This window comes from Saccostrea echinata, unplaced genomic scaffold (genome assembly GCF_033153115.1).
Source record: "Saccostrea echinata isolate AGI-Se365-2 ecotype Australia unplaced genomic scaffold, CSIRO_AGI_Sech_v1 ptg000010l, whole genome shotgun sequence".
NCBI classification, from domain to species: domain Eukaryota; kingdom Metazoa; phylum Mollusca; class Bivalvia; order Ostreida; family Ostreidae; genus Saccostrea; species Saccostrea echinata.
In genome coordinates this window covers 215,037-242,500 of record NW_026889759.1, presented here as the reverse complement: position 1 = coordinate 242,500, position 27,464 = coordinate 215,037, and the positions used below count along the sequence as shown (strand labels likewise).

Sequence of the window (27,464 nt, the reverse complement as noted above, 5' to 3'; positions counted from 1 at the left end):
TGCAGATACATGCAATGTTTTTCTATTACAAAATTATAGACTTTTTGGAATTTTACACTTTTTACATCAGTGACCTTGTACATGCCTAAATGACCTTCGTTAAGGTCATGACACACACTCAGGTCATAAATAACCTTTGCACAAAGTATGAGCTTCCAGTGATTCTCAATTACAAAGTTATACCTGGACAGGAATTTTGCACTTTTCTGTCAGTGACCTTAAACTTGCCAGAAAGACCTTGGATCATGGTCAAGACACACCCTCAGATCATAAGCAATCTCTGTATCAAGTAAAAGCTTCAAGTGACTTTCTATTACTATTACAAAGTTATAGCATGGAAAATAATTTTTATCTGCCAGTGAGCTTGAACTTGCCAGAAAAACCTTGGGTCAAGGTCAAGACAAACCCTCGATCACAAGCAATCTGTTTTAAGAAAGAGCTTCCTGTGTTCCCCTCTTACAAATTTATAACCCAGGCAGGAATTCTGCAACTACTTCTGCCAGTTTAGTTCTATGTCATCTCAAACTGGTGGATTATAAGTAATCTTTGTACCAAGTATGAGCTTCCATAATTTTAGCACATACAGAAATTTTACACTTTTCTGCCAGTGACCTTGAACTGAAGGAATGACGTTGGGTGAAGGTCGTGGCAAACCCTTTTGTCATAAGCAATCCCTGTATCAAGTATGAGCTTCCAGTGATTCTCTTTTACAAATACTAGTACAGTCAAACTTGTCATAGCGGTCACCTTTATCCAGCGGTCACTTGTCCTATGCGTTCATTTTATATCCTCCCAATGAATTTTCCTATACAATGTAACTCTATTAAGCGGTCACCTGCGTAACGCGGTCAGCGGTCATCAAATTCCACGTAAAATCGCCGTTTTACCTCGTATATAGTGGCCATTTTGTCCAATCATGTGACCAGATCTTAAGTCAGGTGACTCCCATTTTTTGTCACTAATGTAAATAATTTGTCTTGTGTAGCGAAATCATGGAAAAAATAATTGGCCTTATGAAAACCATTTAAAATATTGGATAATCTATTTATTTTTTTAACAAATCTAAACAAGGGTGCTTGTGACCGAAAAGGTTATCAGGAAAACGGACTTACGAGAATCTTAATCTTATCTATAATTGGAATATGGTTTTAAAAATTCAGAATGATACACAAGGCATCCTTATTTATCTATTAATGGATACAATAATTAGGTGTTTTCTAATTATTAGTTTACGTTTGGCATGCCCAACTCTGATAGATGTAATTGTGTAAACGCGTGACAGGCCGATTTTAACACATACATGTAGGAAACGTATTATTTGTAGAAGCCCTAATTAACTGTTTTGTATACTCAATGAGTCATGATTATCTCATGATTTTTTATTTAGGTAAGACGACCGTTAGGATTAGTCACGCTTCATTGCTCACAACACCTGTGAATTTGATATCAATTTGTAATATGCACTGCTTTGATAAACTGAGAATATAATAGTGACTTGTCTGTTTATTACACTACTATTTGTGTATTATTAAACATACACTTATCAGGACTAACTAAACTTGTTTTTAGAGGCAGTTTAGATGAAAAAAAATACGTTATATTTAATTCACGGCACAACATGATAATGTAATCTTAAAATAAAAGAAAATTTTGTTGTTGTTTGGAGGGAGGATAATAGACTCAATACATTTTTTGTTGGAGTCATCAAATTTATCTTGAACTTAATCTTGAGACTATTTAAATTTCTATAAAAAAAAATTCTTACTGAGACCATTGATGTCCAAAACACATCTTCTTTAATATTCTATGATGTAGTGTTTCAAAACTCAGAACTTACATAAATTAGAAAAGAATTTTTCCTGAAAAAAGATGAATCTCTTTTCAAAGGTCACCTCTCTATAAAGGTCACTTTTAATGGTTCCCGCAGGTGACTGCTTAATACAGGTTTGACTGTAAATGGCTTGGACAAAACTTTGCTATTTTTTCTAGTGACCATAATGACGTTGGGTCAGGACCATGACACACCCTTGGATAATTAGCAATCTTTGTACCAAGTATGAGCTTCCAGTTTCTTCATAACAAAGTTATATCCTGGGCAAACTTGCAGGAACAGACGGACAGCTAGACAGATGGACAGTATGATTCAGAAAGAACCACCCCCCAAACACATACACTTGGTTTGTGGGGGATAAAAATTCCTATGTTAAATTTTGAACACCCATTCCGGTCCAAACTTCTCACGGGTATCAAGATTTGAAGAAAAAAATTGAATGTATACCGTGTTTTTTCATTTTGGTCCAAGGGTTTTTGAGAATACTATTTTCAAATGACCCCATCTAATTTTCACATGTATTTCTTAATTATCTTCTGTTAGAAGAGGATGTGGCCCATTTGAACAAAACTTTGCCAAAGAATATTATGTGCTAATTTTACAAGTAGGTTTACAACGACAATGATGATAGTGCTTACACCAAGAAAGCCAACAAAGATGACAGACAATGGAGAATTATGAACAGAAAAGCTCACTTGAGCCTTTGGCTTGAGAGATGAGATACTGATTAAAAGTTGAAATCATTTTGTCATAGTCATTTTTTACGATCAATGGGCCTGCATTTCAAAAAAAAGAGAGAGAGAGAGAATCTCTAGCTAGGTCTTTGAATAACCATGACATCAGTGCAGAAAACCAGATCCCTAGGAATGTACATGTATATAAAATAGGTAGTGCCTCTCTCTTGGAATTCAACACTCGCTTGAACTGTAAAGCTCTGCCCTCACTTGTACTTACCTGGTAAAACCAACCGAGAAGAAAAGCATTCTATTTGAGGAGGGGGTATACGTATAGTGATGAGAGGAAATTTAAACACCTATCTGTTCATTAAATATGAAAGATTGCTTCTGAATATTTGTATACGATTGCACGACTTTCGTATTGATTTATAAACTTATTAAAATAATTTTTATATTAAACAGGCTGTTTAATTAAAATATAATTCAGATATTGACATTCAGGAGAACAACACATTCGACTTTTTCATCATAACAGACTTAAGTGAAATAGGCCAACAAGCTTATCTTTTAAAAAGATAGGTGAGCTAGCGCTGTAACCATCATAAAACATAGAAGTAGATATCTGAACCATTGGTTTAAGTTGCTGAATCTATTAATTATTAATAGGCGCAGTGGTGCAAGGTGGGGGTGGGGTGGGGGGGTGTCTCAATTCAGAGTGAATGGTGAATCTAAAGTGGGCTTCACTCGGCAAATTGGCATAAGTCGTTAACTGTGCTTTAAGCATTCTGTAGTTTACTGATATTTCAATTTTGAGGTGGAAAATAAACTTATTTTAGAAGAATATTTAACGTTTACTGTAATCGGGTATATTAGATATAGCGAGTTTATTTCAGTCATACACACAAACTGCATCCTGTATTATTTTATGCTTAAAAGTTTTATTTAATGTATATTGTTTATTTTAATATAAAATGAAGAATTAAATAAAGAAAAGACAATACCCATCTCTCTTTCTCTTTCATTTACGTTGTTCATTTTAAAACTAAATGAAAAAGAAAGTTATCACTAAAATAATTTTCAAGGAAACCAAAGAACAGAAAAAAACTTATTTTAGAAGAATATTTAACGTTTCCTGTAATCAGGTATATTAGATATAGTGAGTTTATTTCAGTCAAACACACAACAAGTTTACTTTCACTTGCTTAATGAAAATGGTTACTTGTGTATGGGTGCAGCTTTTTATTCACAAATTACACAAGACTCGAACATTATGTAACATTATCACGAGATTAATCAGATATTTTAGAACAACTTTTACAGTGGTAGCCATATCGAAATATTTACTGTTTTTGAGATATAAAGCGAAAGCTTTCATGGGCCCTAGATCCCAAAGTTTAAGGGTCAGCCCCTTTTAACTGATGTTAAATGAAAGCTCTTGAAATTTTGCACACTTTTATTCTACATGTTTTCACAAAATGTCTGGGAAGAAGATTTTTAAAGATTTTCCCTAATATATATTTCAATGTAAAACTTGGATTCCCTATTGTGGCCCCGCCCTACCCCTGGGGGTCAGGATTTGAACAATTTAGAATCTACACTACCCCAGGATGTTTACAAATAGGTTTCAGCTTTTCTGGCCCAGTGGTTCTTGAGAAGAAGATTTTTAAAGATTTTTCCTATATATTTCAATGTAAAACTTGAATTCCCTATTGTGGCCCCGCCCTACCCCTGGGGGTCAGGATTTTAACAATTTAGAATCTACACTATCCCAGGATGCTTTCACATAAGTTTCAGCTTTTCTGGCCCAGTGGTTCTTGAGAAGAAGATTTTTAAAGATTTTTCCTACATATTTCAATGTAAAACTTGGATTCCCTATTGAGGCCCTGCCCTACCCCCGGGGATCATGATTTGAACAATTTAGAATCTACACTATCCCAGAATGCTTCCAAATAAGTTTCAGCTTTTCTGGCCCAGTGGTTCTTGAGAAGAAGATTTTTTAATGACCCCACCCTATTTTTTATCTTTTCTTGATTATCTCCCCTTGTAAGAGGATTTGGTCCTTTATTTTGACAATTTAAACTCCCCTTTACCCAAGGATACTTTGTACCAAGTTTGATTAAAATTGGCCCAGTGGTTGTTGAGAAGAAGTTGAAAATATTAAAAGTTTACAGAGGGACGGACGGACGGAGAGACGGACAGATGTACAATGGGTGATCAGACAAGCTCACTTGAGCTTTCAGTTCAGGTGAGCTAAAAACCGATGTGCACAACTTCAATGCTTCTTTTTAATTTTAAAGGTTTTTGTGCCCCAGATATTATAGTCTCAGAGTCTTTGTCTGGAAATCAAAGGCCCTAAAAATTCAATTAAAGGGGAATAACTCATGAACAGAAGGTAATTTCCAAATTGTATTACAATATTTTGAAAGTATTTTGTAAAATCTAAAAGCTCTGAAAATTTTAACAATGATACACTATGCATGATATCAGCCATACCCTTTTGTGTGTTTCGGACTTGACAAGTTCACACTTTACATTTATTGCATGATAGCGAGGGAGACATGATGATTTCTTCGCCCATAAAAAATCATATTCCCCGAGGGCAACATGAAGGTTTCTTTGCCCATGAAAAATCATAAAGATTTTTTCCTATATATTCCCTTGTTCAAAATTTGATCCCCCATTGTGGGCCCTCCAATCCCCCCCCCCCCCAGGGGGCTGGGTCATCATTTGAACAAACTTGAATCTACTCTACCTTAGGATGCTTCCAATATGACTAAACATGGCTTTTCTGTACTTGAAAAGATTTTTCCCTGTATATTCCTGTGTAAAACTTTGATCCCCCATTGTGGCCCCACCCTAACCCTGGGGGGTCGTGATTCAAACAAAGTTGAATACACTATCTGAGATAGATTCCATATCAATATGACTTAACAAAGCTTTGCTGTTCTTGAGAAGATTTTTCAAGATTTTTCCTATATATTCCTATGTAAAGCTTTGATCCACATTGTGACCCCACCCTACCCCCAGGGGTCATCACTTGAACAAACTTGAATCTACACTACCTGAGGATGATCCATATCAATATGACCAATCATGGCTTTGCCATTCTTGAGAAGAAGATTTTAAAAGATTTTTTTCCTATATATTCCTATGTAAAACTTTGATCCCCCATTGTAGTCCCACCCTATCCCCGGGGGTCATCATTTGAACAAACTTAAATCTACACTACCTGAGGATGATTTCACATGAGTTTCATCTTTCCTGGCCCAGTGGTTCTTGAGAAGAAGATTTTTAAAAGATGCAATTAATTTTTCATTAATTTGTAATTATCTCCCCTTGGAATAGGGCCTGACCCTTCTTATGAACAAACTTGAATCCCCTTTACCCAAGGATACTTTGTGGCAAGTTTGGTTGAAATTGGCCCAGTGGTTCTTGAGAAGAAGTCCAAAATGTGAAAAGTTTACAAACAGACGGACAGGCAGACAGACAGACGGCCAGACAGACGCCGGACAAAATGTGATCAGAAAAGCTCTTTTGAGCCTTTGGCTCGGGTGAGCTAAAAACTGTATGCCCCCAGTTCTTCGATTACAGTAGCATAAAAAAAATGTTGGCATCTTTGGGTCTTCGCACTGGCCTTAAATCTGAAAATCCAAAGGATTACAAGGTGCATTACGATATGCTTTCACATCATGTTCTATAACACAGAGCATATTGTCTGCAAAGATAAATATTTAATTCAGTATTTAAAGGACATAGGAGACAATTACCTGAACATATTGAGTTACATACGGGAATAAGTTCATCTGAGCTCGTAAAATAAGACTGAAATTGTTTTTGGATTTTTTACGCAAGATAGCTACAGCACAGTCGATCAAAATTATTCAGTCGTGAAAATTCACTTTGACAAACGTTGCTTATCTCCCTTGGCATATGACGTCAGTAAGGCCCAGTCGCTGTTCAAAGCTATGCAATGTTTACAAACTATCATGTCATTTTGCAGCTTAATTTTAATGAATATCATAATCATGGCTAAAACCTTGTATAAATATATGATCTTCAAACAGGCTAGTATTTCTTTTTTAAAAATTCCATTGCATATTTGCAAGATATTTGCATGTTTTATCAGTCAAAATGTGATCATTTTCATCATTTAACACTTCGATCTATTGAGAGAAAAATAAAGCGATCAGAAGATAGAAAGAAGGGAGAGTGAGAATGAATTCTTTTTTCATAACCAGGGCAGCTGTTTTAATGAAATCATTTATTTACAACCTAGTTTTACTTTTACACCGGCAGAGTCCAACACTGTCAGTATGACACTTTTCTTTACAAACGATACATACCTGCTGTGTGCTGTGTAGTATCACATGGATTTTAAAAAAAACAAGAAAAAAATTTCTTGCATTACTGTTTTATACAATTTAATCAATTCTTGTTATTTGACACTGTCTTTACATTCACTTACTCATGTACAACATCACCACCAATATACCCGATTGTGTCATTTTAAACACACTGCAGATGGGTTAAAACAACTCTGGCTAGAACTATACGTAAACTTGTACACTAGACAAATTTGCTAACGCACCACTTATTATTCTTATTTGTGAATTGATCATTTTCCTGATTGGTACTAGTACAAATGTATATAAAATATGCCATCTTTTCCAAAACAGTTGGATTGACGAATGTCTTGGTGTAATGTCAAGACCTTTAAAGGACCTTCTTGTCCGAAAACCAATTTCCCGACATGCGCTGTGCACTGTTTTTGCCAAGATATGAAGTTGGTGATTACCGATGGTGGTCCGTGACGTTGCGACGGTAGCAGTCTCCCACATAAAAATCAAATGATATACCCTGATTGACTACCATATCACTTAGTAGTCATCCAGTGCCTTGGTGTCCCTACAAAATCCACCCAACTTCCGGTTGCCCCAATTTTGTGGAACAATCTTGATATTATTGTGTGGTGCTCACTTAATGTCGTCGATATCTATTGTAAACATTTTTATGATCGTTAATTCATTTTCAACAATTTTTCACCAGAGAAATTCATAATCATTTAATTCTTTTAATTTTTTACTAATTTCTTCAAAGGAACCCCCTGCAGACACCATACTGGCTGGCTTAGCACGCTCTTCTAGAGTCAAACACCGCATACGGTGTAACTTTTTTCTGAGTTTTTAATTAGTACAAACATAAAGAACACAACCACAAAGAAAAAATTAGAAATTAATTCCACCAAAAAAGTATGAATGTGATTTTAATTTTTTCTATGAAGTGGTTACGCTTTAGTAAACATTGTTGTTTTTTATCAGTTAAAGCATTAAAATGTCTCATTTTATACTAAAGTAACATAATTATATATCAAAAACATCATAAACAAGTTTTGAAAAGAAAAATGTTAATTTATTTAGGTGGTGCGTTAGCAATTTTGTCTAGTGTATATATGCGAGTTAGTACAAACGACGTTTAAATATATATGTACACCTATGTATTAAAAAAAGTGCAGCTCTAACATGTGGAAATATTTCTATGAAGAATAGGGATTCTACCAAATGTAGATATTGAATGAATTAGAAATCAACATTTTTTTTTAATTTCGTAAAATTTAATACATAAAATACAAAAAAAGATATTTATCTTTCCCGTTAATTTGATAAAATATTTATCAAAGATCTGAGGCCTGTTCAACAGAGTGAACGTTCGCGAGCGCTTGCGAACATTTCTGTTGGAAAGATAAGGAATTTTGGCGAGTACTTACTAGTTTACAAACCTATTTATTTTTCCAGTGTGTATTATATTTACGTTTTTTTTTTCTGTAAAGGATATAATTTCAAAAGTTTTATTACCTGTTAAAAAGAACATTAATATTAAAATTGTAGTCTCGCAAATGATGGATGGATTTGCAAACTGATCACGAACTGTACTGTTTATTACTACATACCGAGTATTTCAAAAATCGATATTGTCGAGTCAAACCGTGACTGCACAAAGTATCGGCATTGTAACAATCTCATTTGCTCTGGGCTCAACATTTCCTCTTTAAAAATATATATATATATATATATATATATATATATACATATATATATATATATATATATATATATATATATATATATATATATATATATATATATATATATATATATATATTTTATAGAAGAATACGATCATGTCATAAACTTAGGGAATCTATTGCTATATCATTTTTACAGCAATATGTGTGTTTCGGATCGGTAAAAACGAAACTTCAAAGACGCTGACATTTTCAGCGCTTATCATGGAATTCAATACCACTGGCCCCCATGTTTATTTTTGGGAATCACGTTAGGAATAATCCCCACATACGTGTCATATATCTTTCTTTAATAGAATATTATAGGCTTAATCAACATTTTTATTCTAAGCAGAAAAGGTCACTTTTAATAAATTGTTCTATTCTTTGTTGCATTATGCAACATGAAATGACATTCGAATATTATTTTATCTAAATAAATGCAATAAATGATTGATAGATGAGATGGAATTTTCATCAAAAAACAGTCTTGAGAAACAGTCTTTCCTCAAAGACAGTCGATAATTTTCCTCAACAAAAAACGGTAGATTTTCATGTACGTATAGAAAGTACAGCAATTATAAGTGCTTCACTACTGCGATAATTAATTGTCAGTAACTGCCTGTGTTGTTTTTGTAATAAATTACTAGCCAATATAATGGGCTTTGTTTGTAAAATTATTAATTGGACTAGATCTTTTACCATGTACCAATTATCTGTTGTTATTTCAAGTTTGCTCAAATGCAAGGAATAAACCTGTTTTGATACTTCGATAGTTATTAAAACAATGCGCTTACATTTTAAACTTGTTTGAGGACAGCCCCCCCCCCCCCCCCCCTCCACTTTATTTCATAATAAGCTTTAAAAAATATTGGCTGGCAATTTTTTAATGCTTACTAAATAAAAAATGACTGAATGTACAGGCCGATTTATGAATTCTATTGACGGGGAAATAATAATTTTTGGAGAATTAGGTTTCTAAATTTATTTCACAGAATCATGCTATCCACGCGTTACGTTGCATTAATTTTGATGTTACTTTTTAAAAAGATTTAAGAAAAAGGTTTTTGAGTATGTACCAATAAAGTTTGAAATAAAAATTTTATTTTCAGAAAATGTTCCGAATATTCGACTATCGTTCGAATAATGCAATCGAATGATCGACTAAGGAAAATATATATTTTGACATCCCTACATAATTATCTAGGTTGTTTTAATAAGGAGACATAAAAAAAAAATATTTGTTTTATATTTCTTGATGTAGAGATATACAGAAAATGTTTTCCAATTTTAAGTCCTATCTCAATACACATTTTCAAAAAAAAAAAAAAAAAAATGTTTGTGTTGGAAGGGGGGTCAATACATTTTAACTGGGATTTGCCTATGTATGACCATAGAGAAACAAAGAGTGGGGAGGGGGCAAGCAGGAACTAAATCAAAATTTACATATTACAAGAGGCCCATGGGCCTTGAATCGCTCTTCTGATAAACTGTACAACCTATCACTTCTATTTGAAGCCTCGAAGTATCCTGTATATTTAGATAAACCCTTGAAATTCCAATTCACACTCTGAGAACCCAAAATGATTCTAAGCCAATTAGTACCTGAGAGTTGGTCATGGTGACCTACTTATCACTTGTCATTCTCTGAAGACCCATCAACTAAGTTTGATGATTCTAAGCCAATTAATACCTAAAATATTTTTTAAAATTATAACCATAAAATTTTATAAGTAGGTCAAAGTGACCTACTTTTCAATTGTTTTACTCCAAGGACCCAAGATGCAAAAGTTTGATGATTCTAAGCCAATTAGTACCTGTAATATTTAATTAAAGCCATAAATTTTCAAAAGTAGGTCACTGTGACCTACTTTTCAGTTGCTGTATTCCGAGGACCAAAGATACATCGACTGACAAAGTTTGATTCTAGCCAATAAGTACCCAAAATATTTAATTACAGCCATAAATTTTCAAAAGTAAGTCACGGTGACCTACTTTTCAGTCAACCTACTCTGAGGACCAAAGATGCATCAACTGACAAATTTTGATGACTCTAAGCCAAATAATTCCTGAAAATATTAAATACAGCCATAAAATTTCAAAAGTAGGTCACGGTGACCTACTTTTCAGTTGTTGTACTCCGAGGACCCAAGACGCATCAACTGACAAAGTTTAAAGATTCTAAGCCAATTAGTACCCGAAATATTTGACTAAAGCCATAAATTTTCATAAGTAGGTCACCGTGACCTACTTTTCAGTTGTTGTACTCCGAGGACCCATGACGCTTAAACTGACAAAGTTTTATGATTCTAAGCCAATTAGTACCCAAAATATTTTATTAAAGCCATAAATTTTCTGAAAGTATGTCATGGTGACCTACTTTTTAGTCGACCTACACCGAAAACCCATGAGGCATCAACTGACAAAGTTTGATGATTCTAAGTCAATTAGTACCCGAAATATTTAATTAAAGCCATAAATTTTCAAAAGTAGGTCACCGTGACCTACTTTTTAGTCGACCTACTCCGAAGACCCATGAGGCATCAACTGACAAAGTTTGATGATTCTAAGCCAATTAGTACCCAGAATATTTAATTAAAGCCATAAATTTTCAAAAGTAGGTCACGGTGACCTACTTTTTAGTCGACCTACTCTGAAGACCCAAGAGGCATCAACTGACAAAGTTTGATGATTCTAAGCCAATTAGTACCCGAAATATTTAATTAACGCCATAAATTTTCAAAAGTAGGTCGACCTACTCCGAAGACCCAAGATGCATCAACTGACAAAGTTTTATGATTCTAAGCCAATTAGTACCTGAAATATTTAATTATAGTCATATAAATTGAAAAGTAGGTCACGGTGACCTACTTTTCAGTTGACCTTTTTTGAGGACCCAAGATGCATCAACTTACAAAGTTTTATGATCATAGGACTTAAAATGTCCAAATTATGCCTCTAAAACGCTTTGAAATCGAATGCCTGCAAAGTTCAAAAAGTAGGTCACTGTGACCTACTTTTTAATAAATGTTTTATGGCCCCAAGATGCATCATCTTACAAGATTTAATGATTCTAAGCCTCCCCGTATTCGAATTAATGACCTTAATTGTTTTAAAAAAGTTTAGCCATAAAATTCAAAAAGTAGGTCAAGGTGACCTACTTTTTAGTTGACGTACTTTGAGGACCCAAGAGGCATCAACTGACAAAGTTTGATGATCATAGGCCTTAAATTGTTCAAAATATGCCTCTAAATCATTTTGAAAAAGAATGGCCGCAAAATTTAAAAAGTAGGTCACCATGACCTACTTTTGAGTAAACATGATATGAGGTCCTTAGATGCACCAACTGACAAGATTTGATGGTCCTAGTCCTTATAGTAAGCAAAATATCAACATTTTAATAAAATGTAATTTTTGGTCAACTTTGAAGTGACCTTGAGACCACGCCCTTTGCCCCAGGGTAAATCCCCGTGCAAATTTTAATCTACAACATATCCTCATCCTTTTGTGTAAGTTTGGTGATAATCTGCCCAGTGGTTCTTGAGAAGAAGATTTTTTAGCAACCAGTACTTTTGTTTCTATTTTCCTAATTATCTCCCCTTGTTAAAGGGTCACAACCCCAGTTTTAGTATAAAAGGGAGCCCTTGGGCCAAGGATACCCTGTGACAAATTTGACAATAATTGGCCAAGGGGTTCTTGAGTTATGGCCCATATTCTAAAAAGTTTACGCACACCGCACACCGCACAAATGGCCATAGCATTAGCTCTTTGAGCCTTTGGCTCAGAAGAGCTAAAAACTAAGCAAAAGACTATTTTCAGAAAGTCTGCCCCCCCCCCCCCCACCCCCGTACCATCCATACAACGGACCTGTGAAAAAAATGCTGATCCTGCATTCAGAGTCCCAGGGCACCAGGAAAGAGTGGCAAAAAGAGAAGATTGGTTTATTTCAGTCTATAAGTCGAATCAAAATATCTTTTCCTCAAGAGTCTTCTTTCTTTGAGTTCATCCCAGTGATCGTGTGATTTATTTTATATTCTGTACTGGACTTGAAAAATGAGGACATCTTTAGGTCCCTGAGCTGGCCTTGAAGCCCGCAGAACAGATTTTCTGCTTTACGATAAATTCAAATGATAAATTCAAGTTATATGTGATTCGGTATTAATTTTGTGTTAATTTTTTTTGTGTTGATTTCATCATGAAATATGAAAAATTAATTTTTTAACCACACATGGTGAGGCACGTTTTTTAATTTTTTTTGTTTGGAACGAATATTTTGGGTTTTTCACGATTTTTTCATACGGTACACATGATGAATAAGTGCGATAAATATAATTTATGAAAAAATGTCCAACAAGCCCCGGGGTTGAATATTGGGGGGGGGGGGGGGTTATCCTGTCCACAAGTACCTGTGGTCAAGCCCGTAGAAAGCAATTTCAGTTTGTTTGTTTTTTTTTTGGGGGGGGGGAACCAAACAGAAATTCCACAGGTACTTGTAGTCGATTTTTTTCCTATGGTACACATGATGAATAAGTGTAATAAATATAATTTGTGGAAAAAAATGTCAAAATGTAATTCTTATCAATGTTTTATTTCTCTAAACTGAATTGGAAGTTTGGCTTTTTACTGTTTTTTTACTGGCCGCACACTTGAAAAACAGCCACGACTCTCACTGACCAAACCGGTTACACTAAAAATAGCCTATTTACAAACACTCTCAAATACAGAACCAAAATAGGGATATAATTAGTGGTGTTCCAATCATCGATTATAATCGAAAATCGGTCGATTGCTGGCATAATCCAAGCGCTCGATTACAAAATTTTTATTCTGATTAATCGGGTTATTTATTTTATTTTCCAAGCGTAATAGTTATTAGCCAAATATTCCAGCCACGACTTGTCTATTAACTTATCTGTGTATCATAATGGCACAGACGAACAGACATTGTATTTTAGTTAGAATAATCTGTGTCTCAGGACAGGCCCTAACCACAGTTAGAATGCCTCTCATATACCCGTAATGTAGCAGAAAATTGCAGAATCGCTCCGAAACGACAGTTAGATTATTCTAACTGGAACACCACAGAAAGTAGTTATTCACCCATTCTTACCATTTAATAAACTAAATTGACAGACTTTGTAAATGTCTGATTATAATTGATAATTACCGGTAGTTAGTTACAGTAGCCTGATCATCGATTATGAAATTCTTACCGATTCCCATCACTAGATATAATTAGACTATTACACATAAAACAACAAAACTGATAAGCAACATAATTCAACTTCATCACAGCTACAAAAATGCTTATTTTTTCACCATTTTTTCACATAAAATATTGTATTTTTTTAATAATATATGTTTAATTTTATATGCGTAAAACATAAGAAAAGATTTTTGAAACATTTATTCAAATCCAAGAATATTTTAAAATGTGTTGATGTTTTAAAGCCCAATTTCAACGGAAAATATCGTCGACCCCCCTTATTTTAAGAGCTGGAATTAGGAATAATTAATTATTTAAAACTGGCATTAGAATTATCAGTCAATACCATTGAACTGTTCTTTGCAATCAACAAAGATTTTATGGTCAAATTGCCGTTAGTATTGAATTAAATGGGTGTAAAATGTAGGCAGGAATCAAGAGTTAGCGTGCGTAGTTCTTCGAAAGCTTTTAAGATCAATATCACTCCATCCAAATCCGATACATCGAAAATAAATTCAACACCTTTTCTTCTTCTTATTCGTGTTAAGAAAAATAAAAGTTATAATTTTACGTCGAATATACGATGAAATTCTGGAAAATTTATAAATGTTCTCCATATTGTTACTTACATATACATGTTTCGATCGCCACAAAAACAACAATGATCGATTTCACCACTGTATTTGGAATATACAAGGGGTGGGTATTATTGGCGGCAAGATTAAAGCTGTGTCCGCTTCATGCATGAGTGCATAAAGTGAACCCAGAAAGTGAACGCGGGTTCGCACTAGCGGACCCACAGCTGACCCCGAGTGAACACAGAGTGAACCCGAAGCACACCCAAGGCGAACCCAGAGCACAACCAAAATTTCTGAAAGCGGACCCGAAGCGAACCCAGAAAGTGAACCCTGGGTGCACTTTAGGTTCGCTCTGGTGTTAGGTTGTGTCTGGTCGGTACTGTATATATTCCTATGTTAAACTTTGATCCCCAATTGTGGCCCCATCCTACCCCCGGGGGTCATGATTTGACTATTTATTGAAGGTTTCACATAAGTTTCAACTTTTCTGGCTCAATGGTTCTTGAGATGAAGATTTTTGAAAGATGACACCAAATTTTCACTAATTCTTAATTATCTCCTCTTAAAAGAGGGTGTGGTTTTCATTTGAACAAACTTGAATCCCCTTCAACCAAGGAAATGCTTTGTGTCAAGTTTGGTTGAAATTGGTCCAGTGGATGTCAAAAATGTGAAAAGTTCACAGACGGACAGACTAGACAGACAGATGCCAGACAAAATGTGAAGAGAAAAGTTCACTTGAGCTTTGAGCTCAGGTGAGCTAAAAATTGGCCATGTGGTTCTAGAGAAGAAATTGAAAAGTTACAGATGGATGGACAGAACGGACGGATGTCGGGTGAGCAGAAAAGCTCACTTGAGCTTTCAGCTCAGGTGAGCTAAAAAGTATATTATATAATTGAATGAAATTTTAAGGCAAAAGTTAAAATAGGTAGGGGTATTGATTTGTCAGGTTTTGTCAATAACACTCGATCATTATAGATTTTATAGCAGTTGTGAGATGACTTTTGGATCAACCCACGCATAATTTATATACATTGTATCTTATTAATTACAGATTACAGAAGATTGTTTCAGATCAAGAGAACTCAAACTGCTTTTACAACATGCATATTTAGAGGATGAAAAACTTGCAGGAAATGGAAAAACATGTTGGCAAAACTGTATACAAACTATACTTGATGAAGTTATTGGTTCAAATGCTAATACATTATCAATAAATGATTTTGAAAATAATTTGAAAAAGTATTTTGAGAATATAGTTTTTAGGGATATAAGACATATCAAAGAAAAAGGTAATGGCAAATTATCATTCTACAGCCAGTTAATATATAAGTCAAGGAAATCTAAACAAGCTTGAAATTCAACCATACTTAAATGTTTTCATTTCCAAGAATCTTTGTTCTTTTTCGACTCGATTAAGAATAAGTGCCCACAAATTACAGATAGAGGTTGGCAGATATTGTAATCCAATTTTACCAAGAGATGAAAGATATTGTATTAATTGTCAAACTGTTGTTGAAGATGAACATCATTTTTTATTTGTATGTCCTCTTTATAAACAACTAGGAATTGAATTTTGTACACTTTTTAACAATACATGTATATCTTATGAAATTCTTAATCCAGCAGACGTTAAATCAACAAGAAATATTTGTAACTTCATACGTGATGCATCTAATATAAGAAGATCTGTATGTATGACTTGCGCCACATGTGGTTTTTGTCAAATTAAATAAAATAAAAAATAAAAAAAATTAAAGTTCGTCTTTTGACTTACCTTGTGTTTGACTGCTACCACTGCAATAAAATGTTTGTCAAATGCAGCATTCAACTAAGTATCCAAAGTTCAAGTTTAAACACCTTACTTACCAGCTTTTGTTTCATAAATTCCGTCTGCATGAAGTAGCATGGCAATAGGCATTCCGACATTTTTTGATCTACCACAGACAACAGCATTTTTCCCAAAGGTTTCAATGCCTGGTAAATAAAAAATGCATCCACAAATTTAGATTAAAATAATGATTCTCAGTTGTCCTGAAAGACCAGCAAAGAGCAAGTATTTATCAAAACTATCTCTTAAAACCTACCAGTCCGTCTAAGCATTTCCATAATGCCTGCTGGAGTGGCTGGGATGAATGTCATTTGATCTGAACAGAACCTGCCTACATTGATAACATTGAATCCATCAACATCTTTGCTTGGATCCACAGTGTTGCAAACTCTTCTTTCTGTAATGTGCCTTGGAACCGGAAGCTGTACCAAAATTCCATCCACAAAGTCATCCTTGTTTAAATCTCTGATCACATTCAAAAGTTCAGTCTCTTGTATTTTCTCTGGCAAATGTACTGAACTGCTTTCAATTCCTGGAGCAAAATATATATAAATTTAAATATACCCTAATGAGAGAATTAATCACCATTCACTTCTTCAGAAACAAACTAGTACACAAAAAAAATCTTCTTCTATGATTCTCAACTTCGAAGCAAAAATTTTACAGCCATCATGGCAAGTGGTCCACAGCAATAATATAAAAAATGTGCTCACTTTTTTCCACTTAATTATGCCTGGTCATATTGTGTTTGTCATATCCCTCTTACATTCTATAACCTTCTGTCCTTCCATCTATCTGTCTATCATGATCTCTTTGCACTACATATATATGCAGGGTTCTCCATGAGCTGTTTTATTGTGTTGGCCCTGACACAGTAAATTTTTTTCCGACACAGTAACGGTTCTAATTTTATGCATGCGACACAGTAAAAATTTTGCAACACAGTAAGATCTGTGATAACCAGAAAATCAGAATATAAATTCTCTCTAACTGAAACTTCAATCAAACAAATCTACTGTCTTTCAATGTCTTTCAATTTTTAGGGCAGAGCACTTAATTATCTCTTAATTAGGGCACTTTGTTTTGCTTCACCTTGCATAATCAATTATCTCCTAGACCCTCGCTGGACTTTACGCATGAAGGAACAAAGACAAATAATTTGTTTCACACTTCCATGTAACCGTATAACTGCTTGTTGCATTTTTAAATATTACTTAGAAATTAAAAGATTATTATAAATATATGTCTTTATACTTCAGAACCACGTCTCTAGAATTATGTTGGCACTGTTACAGTACTGTAATCATTTCACTGATGTAAATGTATTGTTAAAGAATTTAAAGTCACCCCCTAAAAGTATATTACTATTCTAAAGTTTCTTTTTTTAAATTCGTAAAGTCGATCAACTGACAAAAATCACTGCAAATTTACTTTTAAAGTGGGGAAGTAGATCGATTTTTTCGACCAGAATTTCCTCTGCTCTTCAGAGCATGTGTAAAATATGAAGTTAAATAAATTATATACACATACATGTGACAGAACTGAAAAATCACAACTGGAGATTTGAAAATTTTCAGCTGGAGTTTGGGTCTCAAAGCTGGAGATTTTTTATCGACATTTTTTCAAATCGCAAAAGACCATCCAACCCCGAAAATTCAGGAAAAAAATACCTTCTCCCAGTTTATTACTTTACAAATGTTATTTTATAAAGTTGTTGTCTATAGTTTTAAGAAAAATATGATAAAGTTTTTATTCAAATGACGTGAAATTGAGTATTCAAAATGAAATCAACTCATTTCCTAGTAAATTAATTCAGAGTTAACAGCATCATTAAAACATTGGATAAAATTTTATTTTTGATTTAGTATTGATATATCAACTGGTAAGTGAAGTAAAACATAGCTAGGTTTTATGTAACAAATTCTATGTCAGTAATTTGTTTTTAAATAGAATATGTACAGATGAAAAAAAAGTACCCTCTAAAAAAATTAACTAATTAGAGTCAGGTATATTTTAGCAACACCCTGTAGTGTGATCTATTTTTAACTAGAGTGTGACCTACATTATAACTGTATCTTTTAATGACCAAAGCAGCATTAGAAGATGGCAACTGGGTATTTTAGCAACTAATTACAATGTTTTGCATTCAGTAATAAACATCAATGGTCTTTTATCAAGTTGATATATCACTAATTTTTACAACATAATTATACGACCCCATGTTGATTCCTACGAAGCCTACCGCTGTGAAAATTTATTGCACTGGCGTTGTTATCTCAATTTCTTTTCATTCTGAGCAATTATATGAAACACGATCAAAAACATATTGCAAATAATATTTAATTTGAAGAATTTTAAAACACGGAAGATTTAAAAATTAATCGGGAGGGGCGGAAGGGGGGTGAAATATCGGGAGATTTTGTCTCCCGCCGGAAGAATCACATGTATGTATACATTGTATATACAAAAACATCAAGATTTAATATACACATACAACTTGTAGACAGTGATACACGCATATTATTTAAAGGCAGAGATATTAAGCACCACCTTCAAAAATACCTGGTCTGTGTACCCCTGTCAATCACTGGGTGCTAAAACTTGATTGACATTTACTTACTAGTCCCTGTGTATACCCTGTACACCTTGTTTGGCATTGTGGTGACCTTCAATTAACTTTTGATCCCTTGATATTTATCACACATGGTATAAACAATAGAAAAGCTGTATTACTATGGAATTTTTAGCTTGATAATTAATATAATATATATGTGTATATACCTTTATTTGAAATAATTATGATATTCTTTATGATAATATGTATCAAAATTTGGTATAACTTTTTTCAAAGCTCAACAAATACTTTGAATAATAATAGTTTTTAATGGGTTGGGATGCTTTGACACATATTAATAAAAATTATTGAAATTAACTTTATTTACAACTTTTTATTTCTAATTTAAAAACATCTCAACATCCCAACACAGGTAAAGTTTCACTTCTTGGGTATTCTACTGTGTATTAAATCACTTCCTGTGTATAGGGATTGGGAAACAAATGACCACAGGTAGATTGCTAGCCCTCAAAGCATTCATACCATTACAAAATAAGCCCCTCCCTCACCTGGAATTTACCAACCGGTAAAAAATCTCTGCCTTTAAGGTTTTTTTTAATATCGTACTTATTTTTTTTAAATTATGTGGGGGGGGGGGGGGTTACAGTTGGTTTGTCTTATAGTACATTGCATGTTCGATACTATATGGAAAAATTCTAATTGTTTCAAATATCCATTCCATTAATTTACTTTTTTATTAATATGCGCGATCATACCATTTGTAAAATGAATTGGTGATTCAAAAAAGTTGTGTGTGTGTGCTTTTGTAATTATAATGAACAGTGGTTCGGTTGCGAATTCGATCGCGAAAATACCACGAATATTAGTGGTTCACGTAAAGTCTGCAACACAGTAAAATTTCAAATGATGCAACACAGTAAAATTTCAAATGATGGAGAACCCTGTATATGTACTGTGAAATCCATACATGATTCATATTGGCACAAGTGCTACATATGCATTTGTCATTATTTTCTGACCTAGACCTTTCCTGTGACCTTGATCATGATCACTTTTTTGTCTTTAACTAAATTTCAAATGAACTAGTTGCAGAGGATGCTAGCAGGAAATAGATTCATCACAGCTCAAAGGCCTTATGTACTGAGTACAGGTCTAAATTTGCAGCCCTTCACTGCAAGTGGCAAGCCTCAAAATGAGTGAAAATTTCTTGAAGGGATGCTAAACAAACAAACAAACTGATTAAAAGAAACTTCCTGACATTTTCAAACAACTAATACACTTTACTCAGAACTATTTAACTGTGTCATAGTTTTCTGACCCTGACCTTCCCATGACATTGACCCCACTATGTCTTGATCTCCAAAAGTTTCTTAAATACATATTATTAGCTAAACATAAACAGATAATAGCACTAACTTGGCTAGTTGCTAAAATAACCTATCATACCGGTACTTTATTTTCACAAAGGTTAACTAAATAAATCTGACAAATCTCTATCATAATTATGATAAATCATAATCAAAGGTCCATGGGCCACATCGTTCACCTGAGCTTGAGCACTTTGGCTAGAGAAAAGCACAGAAATCAGTTCACTATTGGAAAAATTTGAAAAGTTTAAATATAAAAGTGGTTCTGGGAGGGGGAGTTATGATTTGAATAAACTTAAATTTACACTACCTTGGGATGCTTCTGAATTAATATAACTAATAATGGCTTTGCTGTTCTTAAGAAGAAAATTTGTATTGATATATCCTTTATATTCCTTTGTATAACTATGATCCCTTTTATTACCACTCTATACTTCAGGGGGGGGGGGGAAGATTTGAACAAATTTGAATCTACATTATCTGAGGATTTTTTTATATTTGCTATGACCAATCATTGCTTTGCTGTTCTTGAGAAGAAGATTTTTAAAAAATTTTCCTATGTGTTCCTATGTAAAATTTTGATCATCTATTGTGGCCCCTCGCTACCCCAAGAGGTTATGATTTGAACAAAACTTTATTCTACACTACAGAGGATGCTTCCATATAAATATGACTAATGATGGCTTTGCTGTTCTTGTGAAGAAGATTTTTAACGATTTTTCCCATGTATTCCAATGCTTAACTTTGATCACCAAGTGTGGCCCTACCCTACCCTCGTGTATCATGATTTGAACTACCTTGATTCAACACTATGCCTGAGGATGCTTCCATATCAATACATGTATGACTTATCATGATTTGAACAAATTTGTATCTACACTACCTCATGATGATTCCCCATAAGTTTCATATTTTTTCATGAATTTGTAATTATCTCCCCTTGGATGAAGGTGTTGACCTTTTGAACAAACTTGAATCCCCTTTACCCAGGATACTTTGTGCAAAGTTTGGTTGAAATTAGCCCAGTGATTCTTGAGAAGATGAAAATTTGAAAAGTTAACGACGATGAAAAAGACGACGACAGACAATGGACAAATTTCGATCAGAAAAGTTCACTTCAGCCTTCAGCTCAGGTGAGCTTAAAACTTGTTAAGAAACTTCTTTTATCTGAAATTATATGAATATGGGCAAAGTTGGTTGTCATACATCATTGCATATATAAAGAAATACAAGTTGCTGTCCTTTAAAAAAGGACTGCAATACGTGGACCATATGCATGTGTTTCGAAATGAAATTCGAAGAAAATTTCTAGATTTAGTGAGCTTACAAAGGTGTAATTAAGTTTAATCTTTTTTTTTTCTAATTTTCATCGTTATTTAAGTCTGCTTAATTAGGCTGTAATGATAAGAAAAATCATGACCTTGAAATGATATAAATATGAAATGTTGATCTAGGTATCTATCACAATTGTAATTTAGCCTTTAAAATTAACAACAGAATTAAAAGAGGCTTAAGCGTGCAGGTATCGTAATATCCATTGGTGTATCCAGGGAGGGGGGGGGTTCGGGTGTTGGAACCCCCTATATTTTTGCAGAAAGAGGAAGAGAGAGAGAGAGAATGTTTATTTTGTAATGTATATATATATATATATATATATATATATATATATATATATATATATATATATAATCTAGTATTTTCAATAAAATATTAAGTACTTCAATCTCTGCCCTTTCTGCTCTCTAGATAGAGTTTTGCTTATTGCTTCCTCCGTGTACCTTCACAATACCGGTTCCGGGCCTCGACCACCCACATGTAACATGAAGTATTTCACTTTGATCGGAAGATTCCAGCAAACGAGCGTACGGCTATGCCATTTTTGGACCATCTTCTAAAGTAACTAACTTTAAGAAGTATGCATAAAAAGTCATGAAAGGGAGTATCCATAAGAGAATATTATCCTTTACAAAAAATTTGATATTTCTTATGCAAAATTTGTACAAAATTTTGTGCCTAAGAAATATCAAAATTTTTGTAAAGGACAATATATATCTCCTTATATTATGGGGATATTTTAATCAATGAAGAGAAAGGTTCAAAATGCCCCGTAGTATGTGGGGGAGGGGGGGCTCACTTTTTCTTACAAAAAATCTTTTGTTAGAATTTGAATATATAAGTTTTAATTTGCATTGGAAGCTCCCTCGCACTTTTTGTTGCGGAAAGGTTCAAAATACAGAAAATTAAACATTTAAAAGAAATCAAAATGTACCGAAAAGTTAGACGAAGCCCCCCCCCCCCCCCATAGGATTTTACAGGGTGGTGCACAGGTTGTTATTTATTTATTTCTGCTTGTCAACTCTTTTTGGAGGTTGCCCCCTTTGAAAACCGTTGCTACGGGCTTGAATGTAAGTGCCTGTGGTGTGACTAAGAACCCCCCCCCCTTTACTAAAGGGTCTCGAGTTATCTTAAACAATTAATGCTAAGTTATCGATTAACTCGATCATTTAAAAACACAAAAAAAGATTAATTTTGTGTGTGTTTTTTTCTCTCTGTCTCTTTTAAATAACGGAATGGTTAATATACAACACCTGCAATCGTAACTTCTCGGCAGAATGTCTGAGAAGATGCGAGTGACAATCTTATCGCACGTGTGTAGACCTAGCAGGCGCGGATCCAGGATTTGAAGTTGGGGGGGGGGGGCGCAAGAAGTGGGCAGGGGGTTTGGGGGCCGCCTTGAGGCCCCCAGTGGCTCCAGGGCGAAGCCCTGGTGGGGGTCCAGGGGGCGAAGCTCCCGGAAGCTCCTCGATTCTAAAGATTTTGAAGGGTAAAAATGAGGTCTACCGAGAAGACATTTTTACATTTTCTCGACGAAACTATGATTTACGCTAACTTTGACAATTTTAGGGGGGGGGGGCGTCGGGTGCACCCCCTTAAATCTGCCACTGCCTAGGCTATTTGGTCTTGCAAGCACAGGTGTGTGTACTGTTTGCTAGTGACGCTTAGACTGGTGACGGTATTTGCTACAGACATAAAGAACTATACACCAGTTTCATAACATGTACAGTTTTTTTTTTCTGCTACAGACATAAAGAACTATACACCAGTTTCATAACATGTACAGTTTTTTTTTTCTAGTGAAAATTGGAGTAAATTAAAAGTCGAATATTTTGGATATGGGGTAACCCATATCTATTCTTGTTACAATAACCGTCAATGCATCCATGGACGAGTTCATTGGTTACTCTGAAAGGTGGCAAGGTTTACCTTTCGTTAACATTTTCTACAATGATCTGCCTACTCTGAGTGATTGTACTTTCACAGCAAAGTTGTTAAATTTTATTCCCGATTGGCCTATAGTTCTGTCATTCAACTGAAAAAAATCGGGCTATTTCGATACATGTAATGCTTAACGACTGGGACTTGACATCTGTACTAGATTTATACGGAAGTATCCTATCATTGGAAAGATAGATGGTACACGTGTAGCACAGATCTGTAGTACGCAGAATTTTTTTTGGAGATGTTTCTCCCTCTCCCCCACATGGAAAAAACATTGCTACAGGCCTTTATCAAGCTATATTTGGATTGCTGTCTATCAAATTATTTTGCAAACCTTATGCACAAAACTAATGCCGGTAAACATGGCAAAGACTATCTTTTAAAACCTAGAGTGGTTTTAATTCAACATGTTCAAGCTGTTAAGCTATCTCTATAAGTTCTTCCTACTTATTTAAAATGCTTGTACCATAGAATTTAGTTTGTATATAAGGATATATGTATTAAAGAGAAATTCAGATCTTGGTTACGCCAAAGAATACATAAATACGATGCGCAGATTTTAGAGCGAAGTTTGCCAATGATTGGCATATTCTAATTCGAAGAGGGCGAATTGTTCTACGGGCAAGTTAACTTAGAGGCGAACTCTCTAGCATCCTCGCGCATGCGTAGCCTGACGTAAGCCCATGGCATCCGGTTTAACTCCGCTAATATATTTTCTGCATGGACCTCAGGGTCCACGCAATAACAAAATTGGTGGCTAGAATTCAATGCAGACATATGAGAAAACTTTGGAACAAACTTATTGTCCAAAGTATTTTAAGTCAACCTAAGCTATTCTCATAGGCATGATATAAATGATAGGCAAATAATTTCAGAACTTTTATTTAATCATTTTAGATACACACGAATAAAATTTTGCATGTAGATATAGATGTCTTTTGGAGATGATCATTTTATCCTGACAGGTGTGGAGATTGCGAATATTAACTCAGATTTTTTTCTTTTTATACTTTGCAGGCAGATTTTTCTTTCTAAGATGACCAGAGATATATTTTTTTGTTCTATATGCAAAACAAGGGGGGGGGGGGGGGGGCTATAAAAACTCATGAACTCGAATTTTCATCTTCGTAGCAAAGAGTTGGAAATCCTTACATGCTCTAATAAATCCCCATAATTCAATGTCAAATTAATTATTTTATTGCCTTTGGAGGTCAGAGTATCTATATTTTCAAAGAGAGATTATCCATTTCCAAAATCTGCCAGATCCCCCTGCCCTTAATAATCATATTGCCCCCTGAAAGACATTCATTACTTTTGAAAAAAAATTAAAAGAAATTTGCATAATTCTAAATCATAAAGAAACTAAAATAATACTATTTGTCTTTTTTTTAATCATTAACTCTTTGTGTAAGAGATGATCCAAGTGGATTGAAATTCAATTGCGAACAAAAATTTTAATCCAATTTTTACTAACAGGCCTTAAGATCTCTTTCGAATTTAAGGACATACGCAACATACCTTACCTACTGATAATTTTTCAAGATATTCTTAATTTTAGATTATAGTGCCATCAGATGTTTGTAGACAAAAAATCAGCATGCATTACCAGGGGTTTTGAAAAGATATCAATTGATGAAAATTCTAGTATAATTCAAAGAAAAATAAACAAAAATTACTAAACATATATTTTAGATATTTATCCAAACTCATTTTAGAAGAAGTGTACAACAGCATATAGAGACATAAGAAGTAGCACACAGTTCCTTTAAGTATTGGAACTCTTCAACTCCAGAGAAAAAGACAATAAAGTTCAAACTACGTTGCGTATGTCCTTAATTTTTCAAAAAAAAAAAAAAAAAATCAACAGAATGATTGAAAAAAGATTAAATCCTGTCAAATGAGGAAAATTGAAACAGTGATATCAGATATCTTAGTGATTTAAAAGAAAATCAATGCAAAAAAAAAAAATAAGAGGCCCATGGGTCACATTGCTCACCTGAGCACTTTGGCTGGGTAAAGCAGAAATCAGTTCAGTATTGAAAAGTTTAAATATATAAGTGGTCCAAATCCACTCCCTGCGGGGATGATTTAAACAAACATGAATCTTCACTTCCTGAGGATGCTTCCATATTTCATTGATTAATCATGGCTTTGGAAGATTTTTTTCCTACATGACTATATGAAATTGATTTTCTATTGTGGTCCTCACCCTTACCCCAGGGGTCATGATTTTGATTAACTGTATCTACACTACCTTAGAATTCTTCTGTATTAATTGACTTCTCATGGCTTTGCTTTTTTTAGAAAAAGATTTTTAATGATTTTTCCAATATATTTCTATTTTAAACTGTGATCATCCATTGTGGCTCCATCCTAACCCCAAGGGTCATATTTTAAACAAACTTAAATCTACACTACCTGAGGATGCTTTCATATAAATGTAACCAACCATGGCTTTGCTGTTCATGAGAAGAAGATTTTTAAAGATTTTTCCCTATACATAACTACATAAAACTTTGATCGCTCATTGTGGCCTCACCCCCCCCCCCCCCCCCTTTCAAAGTCATAATTTGAACAAATTTGAATCTTCACTTCCTGAGGATGCTACCATATTAATATGACCAATGGTTTTAATGTTCTTGAGAAGAAGAATTTTCCTATATATTCCTATGTAAAACTTTGATCACACATTGTGGCCCCAATTCCTACCCCCAGGGGTAAAGATTTGAACAAACTTAAATCTACAATACCTGAGGATGCTTTCACATCAATAGGACCAATCATGGCTATGCTGTTCTGAGAACAAGATTTAAAGAAATTTCATATGTATTCCTATGTTAAACTTTAATCACCCGTTGTGACCCCTTCCTATCTCCGAGGGTCACGATTTGAAGGAAATTAAATCTACACTACCTGACGATGCTTCCATTAAAATACGACCAATCATGACTTTGCTGTTCTTGAGAAGAAGATTTTTAAAATTTTTTCCTATGCATTCTTATGTTAAACTTTAATTGCCCATTGTGGTCCCAACCTAACCCCAAGGGTCATGATTTCATCAAACTTGAATCTACACTACCTGAGGATGCTTCCATTAAAGTATGACCAATCATGGCTTTGCTGTTCATGAGAAGAAGACTTTTAAAGAATTTTCCTCTGTATTCCTATGTCAAACTTTAAACACCTTTGTGGCCCCACCCTAGTTCCAGGGGTCATGATTTGAACAAACTTGAATCTACACTACCTGAGGATGCTTTTATATCAATATGACCTATCATGGCTTTGCTGTTCTTTAGAAGAAGATTTTTAAAGATTTTTTCCTTTATGTTAAACTTTAATCACCCATTGTGGCCCCATCCTACACCCAAGGGTCAAAATTTGAACAAACTTGAATCTGCTCTACCTGAGGATGCTTCCATTAAACAAGAGGCCCAAGGGCCTTAACGGTCACCTGAGTATAATACAACAATTTAGAGAATCCATAGAGTATAAAATGAACTGAAAAGTGAAGCTTTGTTGCCCAAAAGCAAGAAAAATAGGGTGATCAGGTTCAACAAAATAATTAATCTAGTGTTCATTAACAGTTCATAAATTAGGTTCTAATCTGTTCCCCATTTATCACTATCACCATACAGTATATTAACAAACTATCAATGCTTCTGTACTATTTTAATTCCTTGTTGAAATCTCTTACATTGGACTCTCTTGGTCTTTGATGAACATTGAATAAGACAAGTTATTTTTGTCTCATTTTTATTTATCTATTACTTACAAGTCTACCTGATCATTAAAACTATGAAAGTACTTTTTGTATTATACAATAAAAAATCTTGCAAAATTCTCTTATTCTATTAACCTTTCAAGTACATTATTTACAGTGACTAATTATCAAAAGTAAATGGCAAAGGGGAATAACTCCCCTCAGTAGAATACAAATTAATAGAGCCCTGGCCAGGACCAGAACACTTGACAAAATGGCCCAGATGTTCAAAAATATTTATCAAAACTTTTACTCTTTTTGCCTCTGATATGCCGAGGTGCAGAGAAGATTTTCAAAGAAAT

At 34.2% G+C, this 27,464-nt stretch overlaps 1 protein-coding gene across 1 annotated transcript in view; it reads right to left on the bottom strand.

The window, feature by feature from the left end:
• LOC133184096 (bifunctional methylenetetrahydrofolate dehydrogenase/cyclohydrolase, mitochondrial-like) overlaps positions 1 to 27,464 on the bottom strand; it is a 140,147-nt gene that overhangs the window by 70,688 nt on the left and 41,995 nt on the right. The window contains exons 3-4 of the mRNA XM_061318927.1: positions 16,438 to 16,713; positions 16,220 to 16,327 (exon numbers count right to left, since the gene is read on the bottom strand). Coding sequence (XP_061174911.1) covers positions 16,220 to 16,327; positions 16,438 to 16,713 — 384 coding nt within the window. The remainder of the gene's footprint in view (positions 1 to 16,219; positions 16,328 to 16,437; positions 16,714 to 27,464) is intronic.